The sequence below is a fragment of the Saccopteryx bilineata genome, chromosome 2, assembly GCF_036850765.1.
Source record: "Saccopteryx bilineata isolate mSacBil1 chromosome 2, mSacBil1_pri_phased_curated, whole genome shotgun sequence".
NCBI classification, from domain to species: Eukaryota; Metazoa; Chordata; class Mammalia; order Chiroptera; family Emballonuridae; genus Saccopteryx; species Saccopteryx bilineata.
In genome coordinates, this window is record NC_089491.1 from 372,205,225 (window position 1) to 372,231,185 (window position 25,961).

General features: G+C 49.9%; 2 protein-coding genes and 1 long non-coding RNA gene across 3 annotated transcripts; 1 reads left to right on the forward strand and 2 right to left on the reverse strand.

Moving 5' to 3' along the window:
• Positions 1-1,263: 1,263 nt before the first annotated feature.
• Positions 1,264-9,756, reverse strand: LOC136326927 (amine oxidase [copper-containing] 3-like). Its single transcript, XM_066263547.1, has 4 exons — positions 8,017-9,756; positions 3,505-3,790; positions 2,676-2,805; positions 1,264-2,458 (listed from the first exon to the last, which is right to left on the reverse strand). The coding sequence occupies exons 1-4, from the start codon at positions 9,611-9,613 to the stop codon at positions 2,183-2,185; spliced, it is 2,289 nt and encodes a 762-aa protein (XP_066119644.1). The 5' UTR covers positions 9,614-9,756; the 3' UTR covers positions 1,264-2,182.
• Positions 9,757-9,967: 211 nt separating this feature from the next.
• On the forward strand, positions 9,968-13,622 carry LOC136323564 (uncharacterized). The gene is made up of 3 exons (XR_010728990.1): positions 9,968-10,094; positions 11,470-11,582; positions 12,886-13,622. It is a non-coding gene; the product is annotated as an uncharacterized lncRNA (long non-coding RNA).
• Positions 13,623-16,619: 2,997 nt separating this feature from the next.
• On the reverse strand, positions 16,620-25,368 carry LOC136326928 (amine oxidase [copper-containing] 3). Its single transcript, XM_066263548.1, has 4 exons — positions 23,617-25,368; positions 21,806-22,091; positions 21,271-21,400; positions 16,620-19,770 (listed from the first exon to the last, which is right to left on the reverse strand). The coding sequence occupies exons 1-4, from the start codon at positions 25,214-25,216 to the stop codon at positions 19,495-19,497; spliced, it is 2,292 nt and encodes a 763-aa protein (XP_066119645.1). The 5' UTR covers positions 25,217-25,368; the 3' UTR covers positions 16,620-19,494.
• Positions 25,369-25,961: the final 593 nt, after the last annotated feature.

Genomic DNA, 25,961 nt, shown 5'->3' on the forward strand with positions numbered 1-25,961 from the left:
GCAGCCAAGGCTCCATTGGAGCAAAGATGGCCCAGGCGCTGGGGATGGCTCCTTGGCCTCTGCCCCAGGTTCTAGAGTGGCTCTGGTCGCGGCAGAGCGACGCCCCGGAGGGGCAGAGCATCACCCCCTGGTGGGCAGAGCATTGCCCCTGGTGGGCGTGCTGGGTGGATCCCGGTAGGGCGCATGCGGGAGTCTGTCTGACTGTCTCTCCCCGTTTCCAGCTTCAGAAAAAAAAAAATTAAAAAAAAAATAGTCCAATGGTAAATTTTTATGTATGTTTAACCATAATAAAAAGAAAAAAGAAAAAAGGTGGTGCAGTCCCTTTGGAAAAGAGTCTGGTGGTTCCTCAAAAGGTTGAATATATGACCCAGTACTTTCATTCTCAGGTTTATATCCAAGGGAATTGAAACTGTAAGTCCACTTGACAATGTGGACATGAATGTTCACAGCAGCAGTATTCACAATAATCAAAGAATGGAAACAGTCCAAATGTCTTTCAACTGAAGAATGCATAAACAAAATGTGGTCACATTCATACAATGGAATATTATTTGGCCATGAAGGAATGAAGTGCTGTTTCTGCTACAAAGTGCATGCATCTCAAAAACAGCATGCTGCTGCGTGGCCTGTGATGGCTCAGTGGATAGCGTGTCAACCTGGAATGCTGAGGTTGCCGGTTCGAAACCCTGGGCTTGCCTGGTCAAGGCACATATGACAAGTGATAATGAACAACTAAAGTCAAGTACCTATGAGATGATACTTCACGCTCCATGCCTCCTCCTCTATCTGTAAAGTTAATAAACAAAATCTTTTTTTTTTAATTAGTGAGAGGAAGGGAGGCAGAGACAAGACTCCCACATGTGCCCCGACCAGGATCTACCCGGCAAGCCCACAAGAGGGCTATGCTCTGCCCATCTGGGGCCCTTGCTCCACTGCAATGGAGCCATTTTTTAGTGCTCGAGGTGAGGCCATGGAGCCATCCTCAGTGCCTGGGTCCTACTCCCTCCAGTTGAGCCATGGCTGCAGGAGGGGAGGAGAAAGAGGAAGAGGAGGAGAGGGGGGGAAGAGAGAGAGAGAGAAACAAGCAAGAGGGGGAGAAGTGAAGAAGCAGATGGGCATTTCTCCTGTGTGCTCTGACCGGGAATCGAACCCGGTATATCCACACGCCAGGCCGACGCTCTACCACTGAGCCAACCACCCAGGGCCAATAAAGAAAATCTTTTTAAAAAACCCATTATGCTGAAAGAAGTCAATCACAAAAGACCACATGTTGTATCTATCTATTTATATGAAATGTCCAGATTATAGGCAAATCTATAGTGACAGAGAGCTTGGTGCTTGCCTGGAGCTGGGAAAGGGTTGAAGGGAAATAGGAGTGACTGCTAAAGGTATGGGGGTTCTTTCTGGGGTGATGAAAATGTTCTGGAACTAGTGGCAATGGTTGCACAACTTTACTAATATACTGAAACCCACTAAATTATACACATTAGAAGGGTAAATTTTATAGTATGTGAATTTTATAGTATGTAAAAAATAAGTTTAAAAAGCTGTTAGAGGCCCTGGCCGGTTGGCTCAGTGGTAGAGCGTCGGCCTGGCGTGCAGGAGTCCCAGGGTTCGATTCCCGGCCAGGGCACACAGGAAAAGCGTCCATCTGCTTCTCCACCCCTCCCCCTCTCCTTCCTCTCTGTCTCTCTCTTCCCCTCCCGCAGCCAAGGCTTCATTGGAGCAAAGTTGGCCCGGGCGCTGAGTATGGCTCTGTGGCCTCTGCCTCAGGCGCTAGAATGGCTCTGATTGCGGCAGAGCGACGCTCCAGAGGGGCAGAGCATCGTCCCCTGGTGGGCATGCCAGGTGGATCCTGGTCAGGCGCATGCGGGAGTCTGTCTGACTGCCTCCCTGTTTCCAACTTCAGAAAAATACAAAAAAAAAAAAAATAGCTGTTAGATTCCCTGTTCAGGGCACATACAGGAGGCTGGGTCCACTGCTGCATCCGCCATCACAGGCTCAGGATGCTCCCCGTAAGGAGGGGGATGCAAAGAAGGGTGATGGGAGAGAGGACCTTGCGGGTAGGGAAGGGGAGAACCTTCGTGTGAGACCAGGCTTGCTGGCCCAGTGCCCACTGCTGCCCCTCCCCATGCAGCCTGGCCCTGGGGCCCCTAAATACATTACCCATCCCAGGGACCACCTAGTTGTGAGAGAAGCCCCCATGAGAGAAAGTGGGGAGCTCAGGGGCACAGTCAGCGTCCTTGGGGAGGCAAGCCAGGGGGTTGACCTCACAGGCCCCAGCATCCTGGTCTCCCCGGAAATAGATGGAGTCAGCAGAATTGGAAGTTGGATCCTGGTCAAAGAAGTTGTAGGGTCGGAGGAAGAAGCCCACACCATTTCCCACAGTCACCGTGTTGGGAATGTCCTCTGCATGTGGGATGTGCAGGAAACCAGCTGTCACCCAGGCCACCAAGTCCTAGTAGGGGAGAAGGAAAAGTATTATGAGGCTTGACTGTGCTAAGGACATGCCTGCCTCACACAGTAGCTTTGTATGTAAGGATTCAGCTTACGAACCCAGAAAAAATGTGAATCATAAAGCTCCATTCCTTAGTGAGTTCTAAAGACCCTGAAGCATCCTGGCTTGGGAGAGAGAAGTGGCTCATTCTTGCTCGCATTATATCCGCCTAACTGACCTGCCCTGCAATGGTCTCATTGCTGATGAAGTTGGTGAAGTCCACGGTGGGTGTCCAAGGGTCATTCAAATTGTAGATGCTGGTGCTGCTGGGCTCCTCCTCTTTCCGCTGGGTCACAGCCAGCTTGTGCCTACAGGAAATTTGGATTAGACCCACAAGGTCCTCAACCTGTCCTATTGTGTGAGGCTGTACTGAAGAGGGGATAGAAAGGAAAAACAAGCACAAAGGTCCTGGGGCGGTGAGCCTCTTCATTATTCTCTGTTCACTTTCCATTCTCCCTCTGCCCCTCTGCCTGTCTCTCTCCTAGGGTGCCCACATTTGTTCAGCCTCCTGTATCTCAAACATCTACCAGCCCATTGTTCAGGCGTCAGGCCCCAGTGTTGTTCATACAACCATCTAGATCAGAGCCTGGGCCCTGGATGCATACACACGAACATGGCCTGATTTCTTATTTTAGCATCTCATGTGCCTGGATTTTACGGAATACTCCCTCAGATCTGTGTTCTTCTCTTACTCTTTATTCTCCTCCAACCCTTATTACAAGCATTTTAAACCTACAGAAAAGAATAGTGTAGTGAACATGCATATAGCCACAAACCAAATTCTATCTTTAACATTTTATTGTGTTTTGTTTTGCATGTATGTCTCCATTCATCCATTCATTCAAGAGGCCTCATTTTAAACAGCTCAAGATTGTAGCCACAGGACTATGTGTGTGTGTGAGTGAGTGTACACTCATACCCACAGGAGGTGGGAGAACCTGGGTTTCCAGTAACAGGGGGCCCTTCTCAGTCCATCGCCCCCAGCCTCTGTGACACCCACCGCTCACCTCCCCCAGCTGACGGCTCTCTCCATGGAGCTGTTCTGGGGCAGCGGCTCGCCAGCAAAACTGAGCATCTGGATGCGGTAGCCCCGCGGGTGACCCCACTTGTTGCTGCGGTTGCTGGCCAGGTACAGGTAGCGAGGGGAGGCACTGCCCAGGGGGAACACGGCCTGCTCTTCTGTCTCCAGCAGCTTCCGGGTCAACTGCAGTCTCTGCACCTGGTGCTCAGGGCTCCAGGGTACCGCCATGGGGACAAAGACCATGTCCTCAGCCCAGACCCAGTTCTCCAGTCCTGCCGGGTGGGGTGAAAGAGGGGGAGAAGGGGCAGGAGGGAGGGCTGATCATGCAGGTGCCCTGTCCCCACCTGGCTTCCGATTGGGGGCCAAAGAGAAGCCCAGAACAGAGTGTGCCCTCTGCTTCCCTTCCCCACCCCCAAGATACCCCTGATCCAGGAAGTTTGAGAAGACCTTGCTCCCTGATATATCTGATAACAATCCCGGATGCCTTGTGACTAAGCCTCTCTAGCCTTCCTCTGAGGGGTTGCAAGGTAGGTGGCTTACCTGAGGCTGGAGAAGACTAGCAGGCAATGTGCAGAGTTGAATATTTCTGATCTGAGGAAGAGGTCTGTGCCTCATACTTGAGGCCCTATGGCATCATCAGAACTGCCTTATCATGAAGATAGTAACAGCTATAGCTCACGTTTATTGAACCTGAAGGTGCTGTGCACAGGCAGCATGCTGAGTGCTTTACATGTATTGATAATTTTCTTGTATAAACAGCCTTATGAAGGAGGAACTACAAATATCCTCATTTAATAGATGGGACAATTGCCTGACCAGGCAGTGGCGCAGTGGATAGAGCGTCGAACTGGGATGCAGAGGACCCGGGTTCGAGACCCCGAGGTCGCCAGCTTGAGTGCGGGCTCATCTGGTTTGAGGAAAAGCCCACCAGCTTGAACCCAAGGTCACTGGCTCAAGCAAGGGGTTACTCGGTCTGCTTAAGGCCCGCGGTCAAGGCACATATGAGAAAGCAATCAATGAACAACTAAGGTGTTGCAACGCTCAATGAAAAACTAATGATTGATGCTTCTCATCTCTCTCCGTTCCTGTCTGCCTGTCTGTCTGTCCCTGTCTATCCCTCTCTCTGACTCATTCTCTGTCTCTGTAAAAAAAAAAAAAAAGTAGATGAAACAACTGAGGCTTAGAAAATTTATTTTTTAATTTTTACTTATTGATTGATTTTGAGAGAGAGAGAGAGATCGATTTGCTGTTCCACTCATTTATGCATTCATTGGTTGATTGTTGTATGTGCCCTGACTAGGGATTGAACCCACAACCTTGGTATTAGGATGATGCCCTAACCAGCTGAGCAGTGGATAAAGCATTGACCTGAAATGCTGAGGTCGATGCTTCAAAAGCCCAGGCTTTCCTAGTCAAGGAACATACTAGAAGCAACAACTACAAGTTGATGCTTCCTGTATCTTCTCCCCTTTCTCTTTCTCTCTCCTCTCTCTCTAATCAATAAATAAAATCTTGATAGACCAGGCGGTGACACTGTGACTAGAGCATTGGACTGGGACACAGAGGACCCAGGTTCGAAACCCCGATGTCGTCAGTTTGAGTGTGGGTTCATTGGTTTGAGCAAGGCTCACCAGCTTGAGCCCAAGGTCACTGGCTTGAGCAATGGGTCACTCAGTCTGCTGTAGTTCCCCCGGTCAAGGCACATATGAGAAAGCGATCAATGAACAACTAAAGTGTCGAAATGAAGAATTGAGGCTTCTCATCTCTCTCCCTTCCTGTCTGTCTGTGTCTCTCTCTTTTCTCTGTCTCTCTCACAAAAATAAATAAATAAGGCCATGGCCAGTTGGCTCAGTGGTAGAGCATTGGCCTGGCATGCGGGAGTCCCGGGTTTGATTCCTAGCCAGGGCACACAGGAGAAGCGCCCATCTGCTTCTCTACCCCTACCCCTCTCCTTCCTCTCTGTCTCTCTCTTCCCCTCCCGCAGCCGGGGCTCCATTGGAGCAAAGTTGGCCCGGGCGCTGAAGATGGCTCCATGGCCTCTGCCTCAGGCACTAGAATGGCAGAGCATCGCCCTCTGGTGGGCATGCCGGGTGGATCCCGGTTGGGCGCATGCGGGAGTCTGTCTGTCTGTCTTCCCGTTTCCAACTTCAGAAAAATACAAATAAATAAATAAATAGATAGATAAGAAAAATAGATAAATAAATAAATAAAATCTTAAAAAGCATAATTATGTATGGTGTCAGATGAGTACATGATTTATTAGGATGATCACTTAAGTTATATATGTCTAATCATTGGGGTGTACACCTGAAACTGATATGATATTGTATGTCAACTGTAATTAAAAAATGATCCAGCCTGACCTGTGGTGGCGCAGTGGATAAAGCGTTGACCTAGAAATGCTGAGGTCGCCGGTTCGAAACCCTGGGCTTGCCTGGTCAAGGCACGTAGGGGAGTTGATGCTTCCAGCTCCTCCCCCCTTCTCTCTCTCTGTCTCTCCTCTCTGTCTCTCTGTCTCTCTCTCTCTCTCTCTGTCTCTCCCTCTCCTCTCTAAAATGAATAAATAAATAAATTAATTAAAAAAAAAAATGATCCAAAAAAAGAAAAAAAGATTGGACACATGTCAAAAGGACACAGGAACCAATCTCAAAAAAACTGGAACAATTTAAGAAACAAAATAAATGATAGTACTGAGAGAACTGAGTTATGACCCTTGGAACAAAATAGACATCCAGGAACCCTTAGAGTTATGAATAAATGATTATGTATGCAAATAAATGAGAAATGAGGGTAACTCTTCCTTATGGAGAATTCCAATTAATAAATGTATAAAGAATTAGGAAAAAAATTTAAATGACTACTATAGAAATACCACAGTAACAAATGATACGGAAAAAGTCCACCAATAGATGCTAAAATTAGTGGGCGAAAGTTTGAGAATAAAAGAAATAGGGTATCTGTATAACATCAAAGTAATTTCCCCAAGATATTTATTAAATGCAAGTGGAAAAATAATAACTTTTTTTTATTCATTTTAGAGAGGAGAGAGAGAGAGAGAGGAGAGATAGAAAGAGAGAAGGGAGGGAGGAGCTGGAAGCATCAACTCCCATATGTGCCTTGACCAGGAAAGCCCAGGTTTTGAACTGGCAACCTCAGCATTTCCAGGTCGACGCTTTATCCACTGCGCCACCACAGGTCAGGCAATAATAACTTTTAACATGAAGAAAGCCAAAGACACCACCTTAACCAAGTGCTTAAGGTCATCATCACTGATAATAAGAACGACATACGGCCTGACCAGGCAGTGGCACAGTGTATAGCGTGTTGGACTGGGACTCAAAAGACCCAGGTTCGAGGTTGCCAGCTTGAGCGTGGGCTCATCAGTTTGAGCAAGGCTCACCAGCTTGAGCCCAAGGTCATTGGCTTGAGCAAGGAGTCACTCGGTCTGCTGTACCACCCCCCCCCCCAAGACACATATGAGAAAACAATCAATGAACGATTAAGGTGCTGCTATGAAGAATTGATGCTTCTCATCTCTCTCCCTTCCTATCTGTCCATTTCTATCTGTCCCTCTGTCTGACTCAGTCTGTCACAAAAAAAAAGAAAGACATATGGACATCGCGTACCCTCGATAAGATGCACTGAGAATGACATAATGTCATTTCTGTGGTTTTCTCCTTCAGTAGAATGTAAGCCTTTTGAGGGCAGGGATGTTGTTTCTTTTGTTAAATTGAGGTAATGTGCTTGGTACAAATATACATTCTATAAATCTTTGTTGCTTGCCTGAATGATATGTGAAAAAATAGAAATGTATCATATATCATATTTATATATAGTATACAGTATAATAAATTCTATAACTGCAAATGCAATATTTTAAAATATAGAAGAATTCTTTCTTTTTAGAGAGAGAGAGAGAGAGAGCTAGACAGGGAGAAAAATGAGAAGCATCAATTTATAGTTTATAATTGTTCTTTGATTGCTTCTCATATATGTCTCGACTGAGGGGCTCCAGCCGAACCAGTGACCCCTTGTTCAAGCCAGCAACCTTGGACTTCCAGCCAGTGACGATGGTCTCAAGCCAGCAACCTTAAGCTTCAAGCCAGCAACCATGGGATCATGTCAAAGATCCCACACTGAAGCCAGCGACCCCGCGCTCAAGCTGGTAAGCCTGTACTCAAGCTGGATGAGTCTATGCTCAAGCCAGTGACTTTGGGGTTTCAAACCTGGGACCTCAGTATCTCAGATCAATACTCTATCCACTGTGCCACCAACAGTCAGGCAGGCATGAAGATTTTTTTTAAGTATGGAAGAATAACTGATCTGCTAAGAGTGAAAATCTCTTAGGAATCAGATGATCTGCACATTTACTGCATACACACACACATATATATATATATACTTTCACATTTTTAATGTTTCAATGACAATTTTTAAAGCTAGGCATAGAGCCTTCTGCCCCCTTTTCTGAATCCTTTTCCCCTCCAGGATGTCTTACCTCCTATATCCAGATCCACCTTGAAGTGGACACTGTGGGTGTGAGCAGTGCCCAGCGTGTGCTCCCCAACCTGGTTCCCGTAACTTCGGGCAGCACCAAAGAGGAACGCTGAGCTGATGTAGCCCGTGGCATGGAATTTGACTTCTATGGCCCCATTGGGGTGGAAGACCATATCCCACACATAGTCGTAGTTAAGCATGGTAGACACAGATCTGACGACCAGCACTGTCTCTGAAAGGCCCCCAAAATAGTGGGAGTGGATATCTGAGTGGTGTCGTCTCAGGGGAAGACCTTGGTTCTGTTCAAATACACAGAAGGCATCTCGTATTGTCTTGGGGGTTTGGGACTCCAAAAGAAAGTGCCAGTCCACATAGGTTGCCAGGTAGGGGCAGTCCACCCCATGGGTAAGTGGTGAAGAGAAGTGACCTAAGCCAAAGCCACCATCTGTGTACTGGCTTCGCAAAGCAGAAGGAGAATTACCACCGTAAACAGTCAAGGCCTCCTGGATGCTGATTTCATAAGCTAGCCTCTCTCCCTGGAAGCGGATGTCAAAAATCCTTGGGCCACTGAAAGCTCCGAGGCCAAAAGAGAAAGTCCACAATGAGGAGGCCACTCGACCACCCTGGACACTGAAGCGGGGGCCCTGGGGATGGAACTGCAGAGGGGGAGCAGGACCTGGAGGCACCTGGGACTTCAGGGACCAGGAGCCACCTGTGCCATTGTCTGGGATCAGCACCACATTCACCAGGCCAGCCTCAAATTGGTCCTCTAGCTCAGCCAGACTCTTATAGTAGCGGCCTTGAAAGAACACCTTCTGGATGGTCCAGCGGGCAGGGTCCAGAGCCTTGTGGTCTACCAGTAGCTCCAACCCTATGGGGTGCAGGAAAAACCCAGCCCCTGAGATGTTATAGTAGAGGCCAAACCAGGTGGCTCGGTCCCCAGATCGCAAACCCCGGGGGGCCGTGGTCATTGTCACGAGGTTCCTTCCTTGGCGTCTGTAGAAGCAGCAGTGGTGGAGGAGACCAGCAGCCTGGGGCAGCTCTCTGTCGAAGATCATCTGGTCTATGTCCAGGTATTCTCGGATCAGCACGGGGCGGCGGTGATAGGGCACGGGGCCCCCGTAACGCTCCACGGTCACATCCCGCATGTAGGTGGGGTGGGGCAGCGGTCCCACCACCAGCTCACTCACATTGGGCTGGGGTTGTCCGCCAAAGAAGACGATGGCCAGTGCCTCCCGGGCAGGTGGGGGGCTCCCCCTGTCCAGGTGTGCCAAGGCTGCAGCCTTGGGGGGCAGCTGCAGCTCCACCGAGAAGATGCAGTTGTCTGAGGGGCGGGCCTGGGCTGCATCCACCAGGCCTGGCCCCAGCTGCTGGGTCAGAAAGCTCATCACAGCCGTCAGCTCCTCTCGGCTCAGGTCTGCAAACAGCTGGCTCTGGCCAGGGTGTGTCCACCGCTGGGCACTGGGTGATATGGAGGGGCAAGGGGGAGGCAGTCCAGGTTTACAGTCCCTCTCAAATCCCTTCTCACTCTCAGCTCCACCTTCACCCATGCCTATCACCAAAACACTAGAAAGGGACAAAATAGTGAGGACAGCCATAGCTAAAGCTCCTGGGCTGTCTTCAGGCTCTTGAATCAGAACACAGAATGGAAAACGAAAAAATAAACAGATAAGCAGGACCTGGGCACAGGATGCTCTTTCCGTGTCTGAGTCTCCCGTTCTCTGGCTGGTGCAGCTGACCAAGGGGCATGACGGGTACATTGAAGACAACCAGCCAAGGGCAGAGCATTGGGTGGGGGTGGAGCTGAATCTGGAGAGGACAGGGGGTCAGGCCAGGCTTGGGAGGTGGGGCTCAGTTAGGAACGTGGACTCTAAGTGGCCCATGTAAGCCTCTGGTCTTCTGTTCCAAATTAAACACTCGGGGTCAGGGTTGGGGAACAAAGTGGGGGAGGAGTTGGTTCTGGAGATGACACAGCTGGAGAGAGGAGAGAGGAAAGAGGACGTGACAGTGGCAAAAAGGGACTGTTCTTGGGCTCGTCCTCCAGTCTCTAGATGGAACCTTTCTCCTGGCTACAAGGCTGTAAGTAGAACTCAGCTGCCCACACGCTCCACCCAGATTCCCTCATTCCTTCCTTTAGTTCACAGTGCCCTCCCGACTCTGTTCCTAGTCAGTCTTTCCTGCTCTTCCCACCAACCACAATCCTAGGGGCAACCCCAGGGATGCTTGAGTAATGCTCTGAACACGAAGCACCTGGGACTAGTTGAAGGTGAAATGTTGAGTGAGCCAGGTCAACAGTGTGGGGGACCTATGAGCACCCTAAGTCATGGGAGTGTGCAGGGTGTAGGGCTGGGCAGCAGTTGGAGGGGGCACTGGCCAGGTGGCTCAGTGGAAAAGCATCATCCCAGCATATCGAAGTCACAGGTTAGATCCCAGATCAGGGCACATACAAGAAGCAATCAATGAGTACACAACTAAATGGATCAAAGGGTTGGATCTCCTCTCTCTCTTTCTCTCTCTTCTTACCCTTTCCCTTCATCTCTCTCTCTGTTCCTCCATAAATGGGGGAAAAAGAAGTTAGAGGGGGTGCAGGGGCTGCAGAGTGTAACAGTGACACACACACACACACACACACACACACACACACACACCCCCTTTGAGTAGGTCTGATGGACAGGTTACAGGTCAGGGGGCATGGAAAACAGACTGTGGGATTAATCCAGCAGCCCTCAACCCTCAACTCCTCCAAAATGCTGCAGAGGCAGAGAGCAGAGCCACCTCCATTCTCTGCCAGGTGATGTGCAGGAGGTCACCATGATCTGGGCCAAGTCCTGAGGGGAACTAGGAGAGACTGAAGGTTCCAGAGAGGGAGCATGCTTCCTTCTTGAACCTGGGGGAGAATTCTTTCCAAGCTGGACATGTCTGAAAAGACTTTCCCAGGAATGATGCTAGACTGGGCTTGCAGGCAGAATGCGTTCCCTGGCAGAGAATGGGAAGGACGATCCAGCCGAAGGGAACAGGAGGTACAAAGGTACAGAAACTTGAGACAGCATCAGTGGGGGTCAAAAGGTTAGCGCATTTGTGTGAAGTGTGGGCGGGAAGGAGGGCAGGCAGAAGAGCTAAGGCCAGGAAGCTTTGCGTGGTTCGTGTTTTAAGTAAGGTACTAATTTGAGGAAGACAGTGAAACATCTCAGAACCCGGACAAGTTAACCAATCCTGGAGAGGTCAGATTATCTGGAAATATTTATACAACCACTTCTTTTTATTCTTACTTTTTCTTTAAACCTGTAGGAGTAGTGGTATTCGTGCCAAGGTTGTGAGAAAGGGAGCGATCCTCTTCCTTCAGGATGGAATTTAAACAAAATAACCCCCCCACTCCAGGGAGATCAGCCCTAACTGTCCTCGATGAAAATGGCAACTGATTTTTCTTTACTGATCTGGTTTGCATATTCTACAGACGCACGTCATGAAAAACAGTATTTTAAAAATGCTTTGATGAACAAGCAGGATAAAATGGGGATTTTGCACTAAGAACAAGCGGGTCAACCCCTCCTCCTTGTCCCTGGCTTGGTAAGTCTGGCCTCAGGGCAGCAGAAACTGAGCATAGTAGCAGTGGCCACTGAGGTCACCCAGGGAGGGCCTCTGCAAAGAGAAAAGAGGAGGTTCAAGGACAGAGTTTTGAAAAATGCCAAGTTTTGGGGCTAAGGGGCCTGGTGGGCGGAGCAGAGGCAAAGGAGCCGGCAGAGACCACTAAGCAGACAGGAGAGTCCGAATGTGGGGAGGTCAAGACAGGAGAGTTTCAAGAAGGAAGTCAGTGTTGTCAAATCCACTGAGATGCCCAGAAGGTAGGAGGCTGGAAAAGGCTGTTGATTTTGCATTTAGAAGTTCCTGGTGACTTTTGTCAGAGCAATGTCTGTGACTTGAGGATCAGCAGAGGGAAGACATCAGGTTGAGGACTGACTGGGGCCAGATAGGGAGCAGACCCAGGATGGGCAGGACCCTCCATGCAGGAAGGCTGAGAGAAGATCCCCCTCAGGGGATGTGGGGTCCCGGAGTGGCTCAGTGAGATGAGAATAGAGAGGAAGAGCCAGCCATGAGGAAGAGATTATAAATACAGGGAGCGGATAACTGAAAGAGAACCTTCTGGGAGGAGCTGGGAAGAGGGGGAATTCCCCTTAAACTGGTAAAGAGGCTGTAGAATTAATGAGCCTGTTCTTACTGCCAAACCCAATCAAAGAAGTTTTCAGGAAGGTCCCAGGCACCTTTTTTAGGTGTTCAACTTTTTTCTACAATGAAATACCACCTCACACCTGTTAGATTGGCTGTTATTCAACAAGACAGGTAATAACAAGTGTTGGAGAGGCTATAGAGAAAAAGGAACCTCATTCACTGCTGGTGGGAATGCAAATTAGTACAACCATTATGGACGAAAGTATGGTGATTCCTCAAAAAATTAAGAATAGAATTACCATATGGCCCAGAAATCCCTCTACTGGGAAAACATTGGTACGTAAAGACACATGCACGCGCCCTGGCTGGTTGGCTCAGTGGTAGAGCGTCAGCCTGGCATGCAGGAGTCCTGGATTTGATTCCCGGGCAGGGCACACAGGAGAGGCGCCCATCTGCTTCTCCATCCCTCCCCCTCTCCTTCCTCTCTGTCTCTCTCTTCCCCTCCCGCAGCCAAGGCTCCATTGGAGCAAAAGTTTGCCCGGGCGCTGAGGATGGCTCTGTGGCCTCTGCCTCAGGTGCTAGAATGGCTCTGATTGCGACGCCCCAGAGGGGCAGAGCATCGCCCCCTGGTGGGCATGCCGGGTGGATCCTGGTCAGGTGCATGCGGGAGTTTGTCTGACTGCCTCCCCATTTCCAACTCCAGAAAAATTAAAAAAAAAGAAAAAGAAAAAGAAAAAGACACACGCACCGCCATGTTCATTGCAACATTATTCACAGTGACCAAGACATGGAAATAACCAAATGTCCCTCGCTAGAGGATTCGATAAAGAAGATGTGGTACATCTATACAATGGAATACTACTACCCAGTCATAAGAAATAATGACATGGTAACATTTATGACAACATGGATGGACCTTGAGAACATTATACTGAATGAAATAAGTAAACCAGAAAAAGCTAAAACCTGTATTATTTCACACATAGATGGAATATAGAACTGAGATTCATGGGCATAGATAAAAGTGAAGTGGTTACCAGGGGGAAGGGAAGCATGGGATAAGGGGGTAAAAAGGGATAAATATAAGGGGACAAAAAATGATTTGGCTTTGCTTTTTTTTGTTCTTTTTTTTAAATGATTTGACTCTGAATGATGGGTATACAACATAATGAACAGTTCAAATGGTATAGAAACATTTACCTGAAACCTATGTACTCTTATTGATCAATGTCACTCTATTGAAGTTAATTTTCTAAATACAATTTGAAAAAAATAAATAAATACACCCACTGTGAGTCTGGCCTCTGGTGGTACAGTGAACAAAACGTTGACCTAGAATGCTGAGGTCACCGTTTGAAACCCTGGGCTTGCCCAGTCAAGGCACATACAACAAGCAAGCAGTGAACAACTGAAGTGAAGCAGCTATGAGCTGATACTTCTTTCCCCACCCTCCTCTCTCTGTAAAATCAATGAATAAAATATTTTTTGTGTGTGTTTGTATATTTTTCTGAAGTAAGAAGCAGGGAGGCCGAAAGACAGACTCCCACATGCATCTGACCGGGATCCACCTGGCATATCCACCAGGGGGGCGATGTTATGCCCATCTGGGCTGCTGTTCCGTTGCGGGCTGAGCCATTCTAGCGCCTGAGGCTGAGGCCATGGAGTCATCCTCAGCACCCAGGCCAACTTTGCTCCAATGGAGCCTTGGCTGCAGGATGTGAAGAGAGAGATAGAGAGGAAGGAGAGGGGGAAGGGTGGAGAAGCAGATGGGCACTTCTCCTGGGTGCTCTGGCCAGGAATCGAACCCGGGACTTCCACACACTGGGCCGATGCTCTACCACTGAGCCAACTGGCCAGGGCAATAAATAAAATCTTTTTAAAAACCCACTATGCACTGTACAACATTTACAAGGATAATGTAAGCAATGATCACATAACCATACTAACTAGAAAGGTGACTGATTCTTGGGTGAACTTTCACTTTAGTCAGCAACTGACTTTCCCAAGTGATCTCTTCAGTGTTCCATTCATGAGGTCATAGGCTGCACTGAGGCCAAATGGGGCCTCCCTGGGCCAGATTTCCCACAGTCCTCCCCCAGGCTTCATCATGCTTTCAGGTCACCATCATCCCTTATCTCTGACCCACCTCTCTGTGGCTGGGCCTTTCATCAACTTTATTCTTTGTGTGTGGGTCAGAATATCATAAAGAAATATCCTAAAATCAGATGCTGTCACTCCCTTGCTTAAAATCCTTTCATGGCTCCCCATTTTTGTTAGGATAACCACGGCTTGAAAGGACCTGCCTCCTCTGTCCCCTCCTCACTCCTCTGGGCTCCCCTCACAGCCTATGTGCCTGTCAATAAACGTGGGTACTTGGATGGTGCCACCTTGTCATCTCCTGGCTTTTGTACATATTACCTCCGCTTAGAATGTTCTTTCCACTTTTCTTTCTCCCCGGCCAACTTCTACTCCTCTACCAAGAGCAGTTTATTTAGACATCAGATCCCTCAGGAGACCTGCTGTTGTCCTGTTCCCACCTCCCCATTCACAGTCTTCATCTGTAATTGCCCCTTTACTTGCCTCTCTCGCTTCTGAGGACAGAAATTGTATCTCTTTATTCACTAATACATGCCAGTGCCTTGCATGGTGCCTGGCACTTACAAGGCACTTTATCAGTCTTCGTTGCGTGCACTGGGAGCTGGAGCCCTCCCCAGTGCCTTCAGGACAGCAGAGGCAGGTGAGTACATCCTGGGCTCCTCACAAGGGGTTCTGGCATCTAAACTCCTGGGGAAGTCCCAGTTATGCCCTCTGAGCTAAGTCCCAGCGATCCCCTTGTCCAGCTCCTCTAAGGGCCCAAGTGCTTAAGTTCTCAGCCTGGGGGACACTAGTTCTTTCAGAACCTGACATCCTCAGTCACAATTCGCTTGACTGTAAGTCTGAAACCAACACTGTCGCTGGCCTCAGCGGTCTAAGGAAGGAACTGGGTTGGGGCTCCAGGGTACTGCGTGGGGACAAAGGCCATATCCTCAACCCAGACCCAGTTCTCTGGTCCTGCCAGGGTGGGAGGCAGGGTGGAGGGCGTGGAGAGGAAGAGGGAGGGCTAGTCATATAACCCTCCTCACCCAAGCTGGACAGACTCTCTCTTGACCTACATGTCCATTGAGGCTTGGAAGGGTTGATGTCCTCCTGGTGGTGAGATGTAGAAACAACACAGTCACATTTTCAGATAAAAGCTTGTGAGCATTTTTACACACAGACACTTTCATCACATACAAATACTCACATTCTTTGATCTAGAGATGGGTTTCAAAGTAATGAGCTTGAAGTTAGTAAGATGGGGTGGGGGCGGGGTAGACACCAGCATTCCTTTAATCCTTTTCCCCCAACACGGACCACTGGGAAACTGTCCATAAGAAGGAGCCGTAGGGGTAGAAACAAAAAGATACACATCTTTTTTTGTTTTATTGTGACAGAGAGGGACAGACAGACAGGAAGGGAGGGTGATGAGAAGCATCAATTCCTGGTTGTGGCACCTTAGTTGTTCATTGATTACTTTCTCATATGTGCCTTGACCGGGTGGCTACAGCAGACTGAGTGACCCATTGCTCAAGCCAGCAACCTTTGGGCTCAAACCAGATGAGCCGGCACTCAAGCTGACGACCTTGGGGTTTTGAACCTGGGTCCTCTGTGTCCCAGTCTGACACTCTATCCACTGTGCCACTGCCTGGTCAGGCAAGGATATGCATCTTAAAAGTTAAGTTACTCAGGTCAGAGGAAGAGTAAGTGTAAAATCAGTCTCAAAGCCTCACGTGGCCAGGACATCCCTTTTTCTCCCCATCTCAGTCTTCAGTCTCCCTTGTCCTGAATCTTTCTGTCCTGTGCCACTGTTGTTTCCACCCCAGGCTATGTTGTAAATCAATCTAGCCACCACTGGCCCTCTGCTCCTTTCTGAAGTCTTTCTCCCTGTTTTTTGGAACCTAGTTTTTCTCCAGCTACGGACCCCTCCCCATCCACTGTTCCATTGACTCAGAGGTGAACTTGGGCTTGGGACAGGATAGGAGGTAGTAGAAGCCGATGCCTGAGCTCCCTGGGTAGATCTCCCTCTCGTCATAAGCTGAGCAGCATCCAGAATCTGTTTCCTGCACCTCACCGCCTGGCCTGAGCTTCCAACAGGCGGAAGTCACTGTTCCCCATGGCTTCTCATTGGCCCTCTTCTAAAAGACAGAGCGAAAGTGAGAGAAAGACCGAGAGACACTGACTGAGGTTTAACATCTTCTGTGGAGATATACAACAAGCAAAAGAAGGCAAAGGAGTTTCCATGGGCCATGTACATTTCTCTTGGTCTCAAAAACTTAAGAAAATTGAGTGTGTGAGCCCAGCCCTTTACTCGCTTTCCTCTCCCCCACCCCTAACCTGTCCAAAAAGACATGTCAGTTAAAAAAAAAAGATACAGGTCCTGTTTAGGTCCATTTATTATTTAATTTGAATAGGTAATACAGTCACATGTTTCAAAATTCAAAATGCACAAAAGGGTATACGGTGCTAAATCCCTTCCTTCCCCTGTCCACAACTACCCTTTCCCTCTCCACAGGCAACCAGTGTTGCCCATTCCTCGGAATATTCACACATTGTGGACCAGTAGTTTTATTGCTAGCTTTACCCAGTGGCCAGATAAGTTTCTATTGAACAAGTACAAAAAATGTTTTACATAAATGTGGTTTTTTTGTTTGTTTGTTTTTTTACAGAGACAGAGAGAGTCAGAGAGAGGGATAGATAGGGACAGACAAACAGGAACAGAGAGAGATGAGAAGCATCATCAGTTTTTTGTTGCGACACCTTAGTTGTTCATTGATTGCTTTCTCATATGTGCCTTGACTGTGGGCCTTCAGCAGACCGAGTGACCCCTTGCTCAAGCCAGCAACCTTGGGTCCAAGCTGATGAGCTTTTGCTCGAACCAGATGAGCCCGCACTCAAGCTGGCGACCTCGGGGTCTCAAACTTGGGTCCTCTGCATCCCAGTCCGAAGCTCTATCCACTGCGCCACTGCCTGGTCAGGCATTTGTACATAAATGTTAAGGGCACACTTTAAAATTAAATATCCATTGCATTTTGAAGTTATTTATTACATGTTCTTGCAAGCTAATATCTTTTTAAAGTATGATACTTTGTAAAACAAGCCTTAGAACAGAAAACATGAGAATTCTCATGATCTGTCCACAATGTGTTCATTTATAAACAAATGTATATTTATATTTTCCTCCTTTCTAAATCACAAATGAAGCCCTGGCCAGTGGGCTCAGTGGTAGAGCATTGGCCCAGCGTGTGGATGTCCCAGATTCGATTCCTGGTCAGGGCACACAGGAGAAGTGACCATCGGCTTCTCCATACCTACCCCTGCTCTCTCTCTCTCTTCCCCTCTCGCAGCCATGACTTGATTGGTTCAAGCACATCAGCCCGGGCTGCTGAGGATGGCTGCCTGGAGCCTCCACCTCAGGTGCTAAAAATAGCTCGGTAGCAGCATGTTCCCAGATGGGCAGAGCGTCTGCCCCAGATGGAGGTTGCCGGGTGGATCCTGGTAGCCAGGGCACATGCAGGAGTCTGTCTCTCTATGTCCCCTCCTCTAACTTAGAAAAGAAGAAAGAAAAATCACAAATGGGAAATACACTATACACATTTCTGCACCTTGCCTTTCATCGGAAGATTATCCCTATTAGTATACAAGGAGATATAATTATATGTATTTATAGCTGCATAGTATTGCATTATAAGGCTGTACCAGAATTTATTTAACCAATCCTCTAGGGAAGGACGTTTCTGGGCTTTCCAAACTCTTGCTATTTGTATATTGGCCCCCAATCCAGCTCATTTGCATGCCCGCATGTGATTGGACAGCCCCGCCCCATTGGTCACTGGAGTTCCTGGGTATTTCTGCTTCTCACCCTTGGTGTCCACCCAGCCTCCTGTGTTGGCTGCTGTGGAGGACAGAGGTCACTGGTCACACACAGCCCTGGCACAAAATGACCACTCCTCATTACCACTGTTCCCACAAAACCACCTAAAATGCTAACTTTGCTCACCGCTGTCTCTATGACCATCCTCTGTTGAGACTGCAAGGCAAGGCTATACCTATGGGCAGAGAGAACACACCCTGCCCAGGCCTGGGGTTGTTGTACCTCCTACTCCCCATATGTGACAGACACGGGGACAGATGGGGATTGTTCTCTCAACCTAGATGTTCCCGGCATTTTGAAATTTCCATAGGCTTAGGGCCAGAAAAGGAGACTGAAGTTGAGAAATGAGGGCTGGGAGGGAAATCCCAGGATATAAGAAAGAGTAGGAACAGAAGGAGGAGGTAGTAGGCAAGAGGCAGAGGGAAAAAGGTGGAGGACTTGGATAAGGAGAATATGGATTAAGAAGCCCCTTCCTACCCTGGCCGGTTGGCTCAGCGGTAGAGCGTCGGCCTGGCATGCAGGAGTCCCGGGTTCGATTCCCGGTCAGGGCACACAGGAGAAGCACCCATCTGCTTCTCCACCCCTCCCCCTATCCTTCCTCTCTGTCTCTCTCTTCCCCTCCCACAGCCAAGGCTCCATTGGAGCAAAGTTGGCCTGGGCGCTGAGGATGGCTCCTTGGCCTCTGCCTCAGGTGCTAGAATGGCTCTGGATACAACAGAGCGACGCCCTGGATGGGCAGAACATCGCCCCCTGGTGGGCATGCCGGGTGGATCCTGGTCGGGCGCATGCAGGAGTCTGACTGCCTTCCTGTTTCCAGCTTCGGAAAAATGAAAAAAAAAAAAAAAAAAAAAAAAAAAAGAAGCCCCTTCCCGCTCCTCCATGCCTGCACAGGCCTGGCAGGAGCCTGTCCTGGCGCTGCTAGGGGACTATCCTCATTGCAGAGGCCCAGCTCCATCTCCCAAGGCAGGGACTGGAAGCCAGAAGGGACCTGGAGACAGCCTAAAACTATTTGGGAAAACCAGAAAGAAAAAAAAGGATCTCTGGCGAAAAGCTTGGCCATCATTCCAAGCTCCTGGCTGGCCATTCCTCTCTTCTATGGGACAGGAACCCAGCAGGTCTGTTGACAACAAAGCTGGGTCTTCCCTGTGCCCCCCCCCCCCCACTGCCAGTATTACAGGCTCAGCGTGCTCCCAATAGAGAAAGGAAGCAAGAGAGGATGATGGCAGGAGGCAACCTTGGGGAGGGGGAGGAAGAAACCTCAGGAGTGTGAGGAAGGGAAAAATGGCATCAATCTGCCCAACCCAGTGTCCACAGCTTCCCGACCCCAGGGTCCTTGGAAACATTACTCATCCCAGGGACCACCTAGTTGTGAGAGAAGCCCCCATGAGAGAAGGCGGGGAGCTCGGGGGCACAGTCAGCGTCCTTGGGGAGGCAAGCCAGGGGGTTGACCTCACAGGCCCCAGCATCCTGGTCTCCCCGGAAATAGATGGAGTCAGCAGAATTGGAAGTTGGATCCTGGTCAAAGAAGTTGTAGGGTCGGAGGAAGAAGCCCACACCATTTCCCACAGTCACCGTGTTGGGAATGTCCTCTGCATGTGGGATGTGCAGGAAACCAGCTGTCACCCAGGCCACCAAGTCCTAGCAGGGGAGAAGAAAGAGAATCATAAGGCCTGGCTTTGCTAAAGGCACACCTGCCTCACACAGTAGCTTTGTATGTAGGATTTGTCACGCCCCCTTTCCTCAAAAGGATCTTAAATTTTTTTTTATTTTTTATTTTTGACAGAGACAGAAAGAGTCAGAGAGAGGGAAAGACAGAGACAGACAGAAAGGGAGAGAGATGAGAAGCATCAATTCTTTGTTGCTGCACCTTAGCTCAGGGGTTCCCAAACGATGGCCCGCGGGCCGCGCATGTGGCCCCCTGAGGCTATTTATATGGCCCCGCCGCACTTGCGGAAGGGGTACCTCTTTCATTGGTGGTCAGCGAGAGGAGCATTGTTCCCATGGAAATACTGGTCAGTTTGTTGATTTAAATTTACTTGTTCTTTATTTTAAATATTGTATTTGTTCCCCTTTGTTTTTTTACTTTAAAATAAGATATGTGCAGTGTGCATAGGGATTTGTTCATAGTTTTTTTTTATAGTCTGGCCCTCCAATGGTCTGAGGGACAGTGAACTGGCCTCCTGTGTAAAAAGTTTGGGGACCCCTGTCTTAGTTGTTCATTGACTGCTTTCTCATATATACTTTGAGTGGGGGGCTACAGCAGAGCAAGTGACCCCTTGCTCAAGCCAGCGACCTTGGGCTCAAGCCAATGACGTTTGGGCTCAAGCCAGTGACCGTGGGTCATGTCTATGATCCCATGCTCAAGCCATCGACCCCCACGCTCAAACTGGTGAGCCCATGCTCAAGCCAGCAACCTCAGAGTTTCAAACCTGGATCCTCCGGGTCCCAGTCTGATGCTCTATCCACTGCGCCACCGCCTGGTCAGGTGGATCTTAAGTCTTTATACATTTTTCTTATTGGTCCAGAAGTCAAAGCATAATCAATTTCATATTCATATTGGGAGCAACACCTGCCTTCCTGACCCAGCCTGTGCTGTGCTCTCCCTCTCTAACATTTCCTATTACATCTTCATCGGCCTATCCATCCCCAGAGGAATAATAATGCTACAGTCAACTTTAGCTCCTTCCCCCTTAACTCCCAGAACGTTCTCATACTAGAACTGATGGAAGCAGGATGAAGAAGAGAAGATAAGGGCCTAGGAGGCAGAAAAGGCCAACATTCAGAAATTAATCCTTTAGTGGTCCCACCAGGAATGGGCTGTAGATACAAGAGACGTGGTCTTCCTTGGTGACCTCCAGCCCTCCTTGAGTCTTAGGGCCTGAAAAGTACTCAGTGCACAGAGCTGAGACTCAGAGTTGTAGGGTCTTGAGGATAGGCTAGGGATTCGGCAGCATCTGCAAATGAATTCCCAGCGTGGGAAGACTCCCTCAAGAGGTAACGATCAGATCCATGAAAGTACAGAAGGCAGGAGTCAGCTCCACTCCTGAGGAGACCAGACGGTTTTCAGGGATCCCCAAGAGATGATGGATCTCATCTGCGTGCCCCTACCCCTCTCACTGGCCCCTCCAATCAGCTGACCTCTGCAACAATGGTCTCGTTGTTGATGAAGTCAGTGAAATCCACAGTGGGGGCCCAAGGGTCATTCTGATTGAAGATACTGGAGCTGCTGGGCTCTTCCTCCTTCCGCTGGGTCACTGCCAGTTGGTACCTAGGGAGGTCAGGCCTCTAAGGTCACTTGCTCTATTCTGCTGCCAGATTGTGATGGAAGGGAGTTGAGCATGTGAACCTCACTGAGCTTTCCCATCTCATTCACTCAGTGACTCTGATGCCAACCTGGTGAGGCATCCAACATATTTCCAGGGCCTCCTATTTACCCCCTTGCCATATCACAGCATGGTCCCTCCCCCATGCAAAGGAGAAAAAAGTTCTCAGCCCTGAGCTTTAGTCCTCAAAGGGAGGACATGCCCAGTGCCCACTGCATGTGCCTTTTGGTAACTTGGGAATCCTCCTAGAGCTCTTATCTCACTTTGCATACGGTTTGAAATGAGTTTCCAGTTGCATCCCCAATGCCCCACTCCCATCGCCCCCAGCCTCTGTGACACCCACCGCTCACCTCCCCCAGCTGACGGCTCTCTCCATGGAGCTGTTCTGGGGCAGCGGCTCGCCAGCAAAACTGACCATCTGGATGCGGTAGCCCCGCGGGTGACCCCACTTGTTGCTGCGGTTGCTGGCCAGGTACAGGTAGCGAGGGGAGGCACTGCCCAGGGGGAACACGGCCTGCTCTTCTGTCTCCAGCAGCTTCCGGGTCAACTGCAGTCTCTGCACCTGGTGCTCAGGGCTCCAGGGTACCGCCATGGGGACAAAGACCATGTCCTCAGCCCAGACCCAGTTCTCCAGTCCTGCCGGGTGGGGTGAAAGAGGGGGAGAAGGGGCAGGAGGGAGGGCTGATCATGCAGGTGCCCTGTCCCCACCTGGCTTCCAATTGGGGGCCAAAGAGAAGCCCAGAACAGAGTGTGCCCTCTGCTTCCCTTCCCCACCCCCAAAATATCCCCAATGTTTTAGCCAAAGCTGTTAACCTGTAAAGTATTTCATCAAGGATTTCACTTATTTATTATTTTGTTTATTCACTTATCTCATTAGTGGCGAGGCCCAGGCTCGGCCCTGGGGACACACAGATGAACAAAACATCATCCTTACCCTTCTGCTCTCACAGAGGGTGCAGACGGCAATGCCCTGACTGGCCTGCAATGTGAGAGGAACACATTCAAGATTCGAGGTTATAGGAACAGAGGTGCAGGTAGGAAAAGGGAGCCTTCCAGGGCAACTTTTCAGCCTGGCCTCCTGGGATGTTACCAGCAGAGATGACATAGCAGGGCATTCTCAGCAGGGGCAAAACAGGAGCAAAAGCAAAGAAGCCCGTCTATCTTATGTGCTGTGTGTGTCCAGGGACAGGGTGTGTGTGTGTGTGTGTGTGTGTGTGTGTGTGTGTGTGTGTGTGGCTAAAGCCATGCCCAGGGAAGAATTTGAAAGGCAGGTAGAGCTGCATTCTGAAGGGAAGGACCTTGTAGGTTCTTCTGTGGGCGGGATCCTATAGGTGATGTAAGTGAGACCTGCATGAGGGAGCAGGCTGGATGGCTGGTAGGTCCCTTTGGATACAGAATTGATCCTCGATGCAGGAGGAAGAAGAGTAGAAGCAGCAGAAAGAGCTCTGGCACCAACAAGGATATGAGAGCGGAGCCTAGTGAGGAGTTTAAGGTATTTCGGAGGCAGAACAGAAAAAAATCTGGTGATTAGCTCAATGTGGGGAAGGAAAGTAAAAAGACTCCAAGACATCATGTCTCCTTGGCTCTCTCTGTGACCACCAGGAACCATCTGGAATGTTCCACAGGGTCCATTCTACCCCCACACTTAGGTCCAGAGAGAGATGGAAAATCAGGGAGGAGGAAGGCTCATTTCTCTGAGAAATGTCTAACCTGGGGTGTTCCATGGCTGGCCTGCACATGCCGGGAGTTGGCAGAATGCAAACGTGTCCTCCGAACACAAGCACCACAGGCCAGATGCAGAGAAATAAACAGACAAACAAATGGCCACGTCCCTGAAATGGGTCCCGTATAAGGTGCAGGGAGGGGAGAGGGCAAAGGGACTCTGTTGGCCCAGATCCTGCCTCCTCTCTGAGCTTTCTCTTTTCCCAAGACTTTCTGATGAGGTCACATGGAGGGAGGGCGGCAGCTGTGCACTCAGTCAATGAGCTAAATAAAATTCAGCATCTAACTGTCTCCTATCCAGCCAAAGAAGAAGCATGAACTCCAAAATCACTCATTCTCATATCTTCCTTTCCTACGTAACCGCCGTAACCCTAAACCAAATAGAGACAATCCCTCAGCCCTCTCTTCGGGAATCCCTCCCCCTTCTAGGATGTCTTACCTCCTACATCCAGATCCACCTTGAAGTGGGCACTGTGGGTGTGGATGGTGCCCAGCGTGTGCTCCCCAACCTGGTTCCCGTAACTTCGGGCGGCACCAAAGAGGAACGCTGAGCTGATGTAGCCCGTGGCATGGAATTTGACTTCTATGGCCCCATTGGGGTGGAAGACCATATCCCACACATAGTCGTAATTGAGCAAGGTGGATACAGATCTGATGACCAGCACTGTCTCTGAAAGGCCCCCAAAATAGTGGGAGTAGAAATTTGAGTGGTGTCGTCTCAGGGGGAGGTCCTGGTTCTGTTCAAATACACAGAAGGCATCTTGTCTTGTCTTGGGAGTTTGGGACTCCAAAAGGAAGTGCCAGTCCACATAGGTTGCCAGGTAGGGGCAGTCCACCCCACGGGTCAGAGGCGTGGAGTACTTGCCCATGCCAAAGCTGCCATCAATATAGCGGGTCAGCAATGCTGCGGGGGAGTTTCCACCATAGATGGCCAAGGCCTCTTGGAGGCTGATTTCATAAGCTAGCCTCTCTCCCTGGAAGCGGATGTCAAAGATCCTTGGGCCACTGAAAGCTCCGAGGCCAAAAGAGAAAGTCCACAATGAGGAGGCCACTCGACCACCCTGGACACTGAAGCGGGGGCCCTGGGGATGGAACTGCAGAGGGGGAGCAGGACCTGGAGGCACCTGGGACTTCAGGGACCAGGAGCCACCTGTGCCATTGTCTGGGATCAGCACCACATTCACCAGGCCAGCCTCAAATTGGTCCTCTAGCTCAGCCAGACTCTTATAGTAGCGGCCTTGAAAGAACACCTTCTGGATGGTCCAGCGGGCAGGGTCCAGAGCCTTGTGGTCTACCAGTAGCTCCAACCCCACAGGATGCAGGTAAATTCCAGCCCCTGAGATGTTGTAGTAGAGGCCAAACCAGGTGGTTCGGTCCCCAGATCGCAAACCCCGGGGGGCCGTGGTCATTGTCACGAGGTTCCTTGCTTGGCGTCTGTAGAAGCAGCAGTGGTGGAGGAGACCAGCAGCCTGGGGCAGCTCTCTGTCGAAGATCATCTGGTCTATGTCCAGGTATTCTCGGATCAGCACGGGGCGGCGGTGATAGGGCACGGGGCCCCCATAACGCTCCACGGTCACATCCCGCATGTAGGTGGGGTGGGGCAGCGGTCCCACCACCAGCTCACTCACATTGGGCTGGGGTTGTCCACCAAAGAAGACGATGGCCAGTGCTTCCCGGGCAGGTGGGGGGCTCCCCCTGTCCAGGTGTGCCAAGGCTGCAGCCTTGGGGGGCAGCTGCAGCTCCACCGAGAAGATGCAGTTGTCTGAGGGGCGGGCCTGGGCTGCATCCACCAGGCCTGGCCCCAGCTGCTGGGTCAGAAAGCTCATCACAGCCATCAGCTCCTCTCGGCTCAGGTCTGCAAACAGCTGGCTCTGGCCAGGGTGTGTCCACCGCTGGGCACTGGGTGATATGGAGGGGCAAGGGGGAGGCAGGCTGGGTTCACCCCCATCTCCTCCTCTGCCAGCCAGCAAGACACATACCAAGGCAAAGATGGTGATGACCGCCAGAGCGAGGAGCACCAGGGTGGTCTTCTGGTTCATTGTCTGGTGAGCAGAGGACAGCGGATTGAACCAGAATGGAGACGTGTATTCTCAGGTCAGCGGATGAGGGTCTCTCTTGGATCCTATGTTGGGGGCTCCTGGACTCTGGTTTAGGTTTCCAGTTCCCAGAGGCAAAGGAGACTGAGAGTGGGAAGAAGTGGGAAGGCTGGGGCTGGGGGTGGGGCGGGCCAGGGCTGGGGGCGGGCCTGCTACAGGGCAGAGGCGATTTCCACAGACCTTACATGGCTTTTTCTTAAAGGCTCCAAGTCAGACTTTGCTCTCTGGGTCAGGGGTGGAACTGGGGAGCGCTGGGTAGGGGAAGGGGGAGCAATTTCAAAATTATGTAGTTGACCAGCCTGAGCACAAAAATGTACCCCTGCCAAGGAGCAGGATCTGTCTCTCATCCCCCTCAGCCCTGCTTCCTCCCCCAGCCCCCACCTTCCCAGGGCCAGATGTTCCCTTTCCTGGAACTTGCAACTATTGTTCTCCCAATGGAACTCCCACCCCCAGCCCTTCAGTTTCCCAAACAGCATTTCTTGGCCAGGTCTGTCCCCTTGTCCTCTCTCCTCCATTGCTAATTTCCTTGGCTGGAATCCTTAATATTCTCTGAGGAATTCTAGATACTTCAAAAGTCACATAAAAGAAATTCAAGTAAAAATCTTGTAATATTTTTATTATAAATTGTACCTACCATCTATTTTTATAAAATTCTGTCTATTCTTCCATTTCAATGCACCTGATGAAG

What these genes read in the sequence shown, in the direction of transcription:
- LOC136326927 (XM_066263547.1), bottom strand. Translation starts at nt 9,613, where the DNA reads ATGGCTGTCCTCACTATTTTGTCCCTTTCTAGTGTTTTGGTGATAGGC. An exon ending in AGAGCCGTCAGCTGGGGGAG is followed by an intron (nt 2,806 to 3,504) that starts GTGAGCGGTGGG and finishes AATTTCCTGTAG; the next exon opens with GCACAAGCTGGCTGTGACCC. An exon ending in ATGAGACCATTGCAGGGCAG is followed by an intron (nt 2,459 to 2,675) that starts GTCAGTTAGGCG and finishes CTCCCCTACTAG; the next exon opens with GACTTGGTGGCCTGGGTGAC.
- LOC136326928 (XM_066263548.1), bottom strand. Translation starts at nt 25,216, where the DNA reads ATGAACCAGAAGACCACCCTGGTGCTCCTCGCTCTGGCGGTCATCACC. An exon ending in GGTGGATCTGGATGTAGGAG is followed by an intron (nt 22,092 to 23,616) that starts GTAAGACATCCT and finishes CCCACCCGGCAG; the next exon opens with GACTGGAGAACTGGGTCTGG. An exon ending in ACGAGACCATTGTTGCAGAG is followed by an intron (nt 19,771 to 21,270) that starts GTCAGCTGATTG and finishes CTCCCCTGCTAG; the next exon opens with GACTTGGTGGCCTGGGTGAC.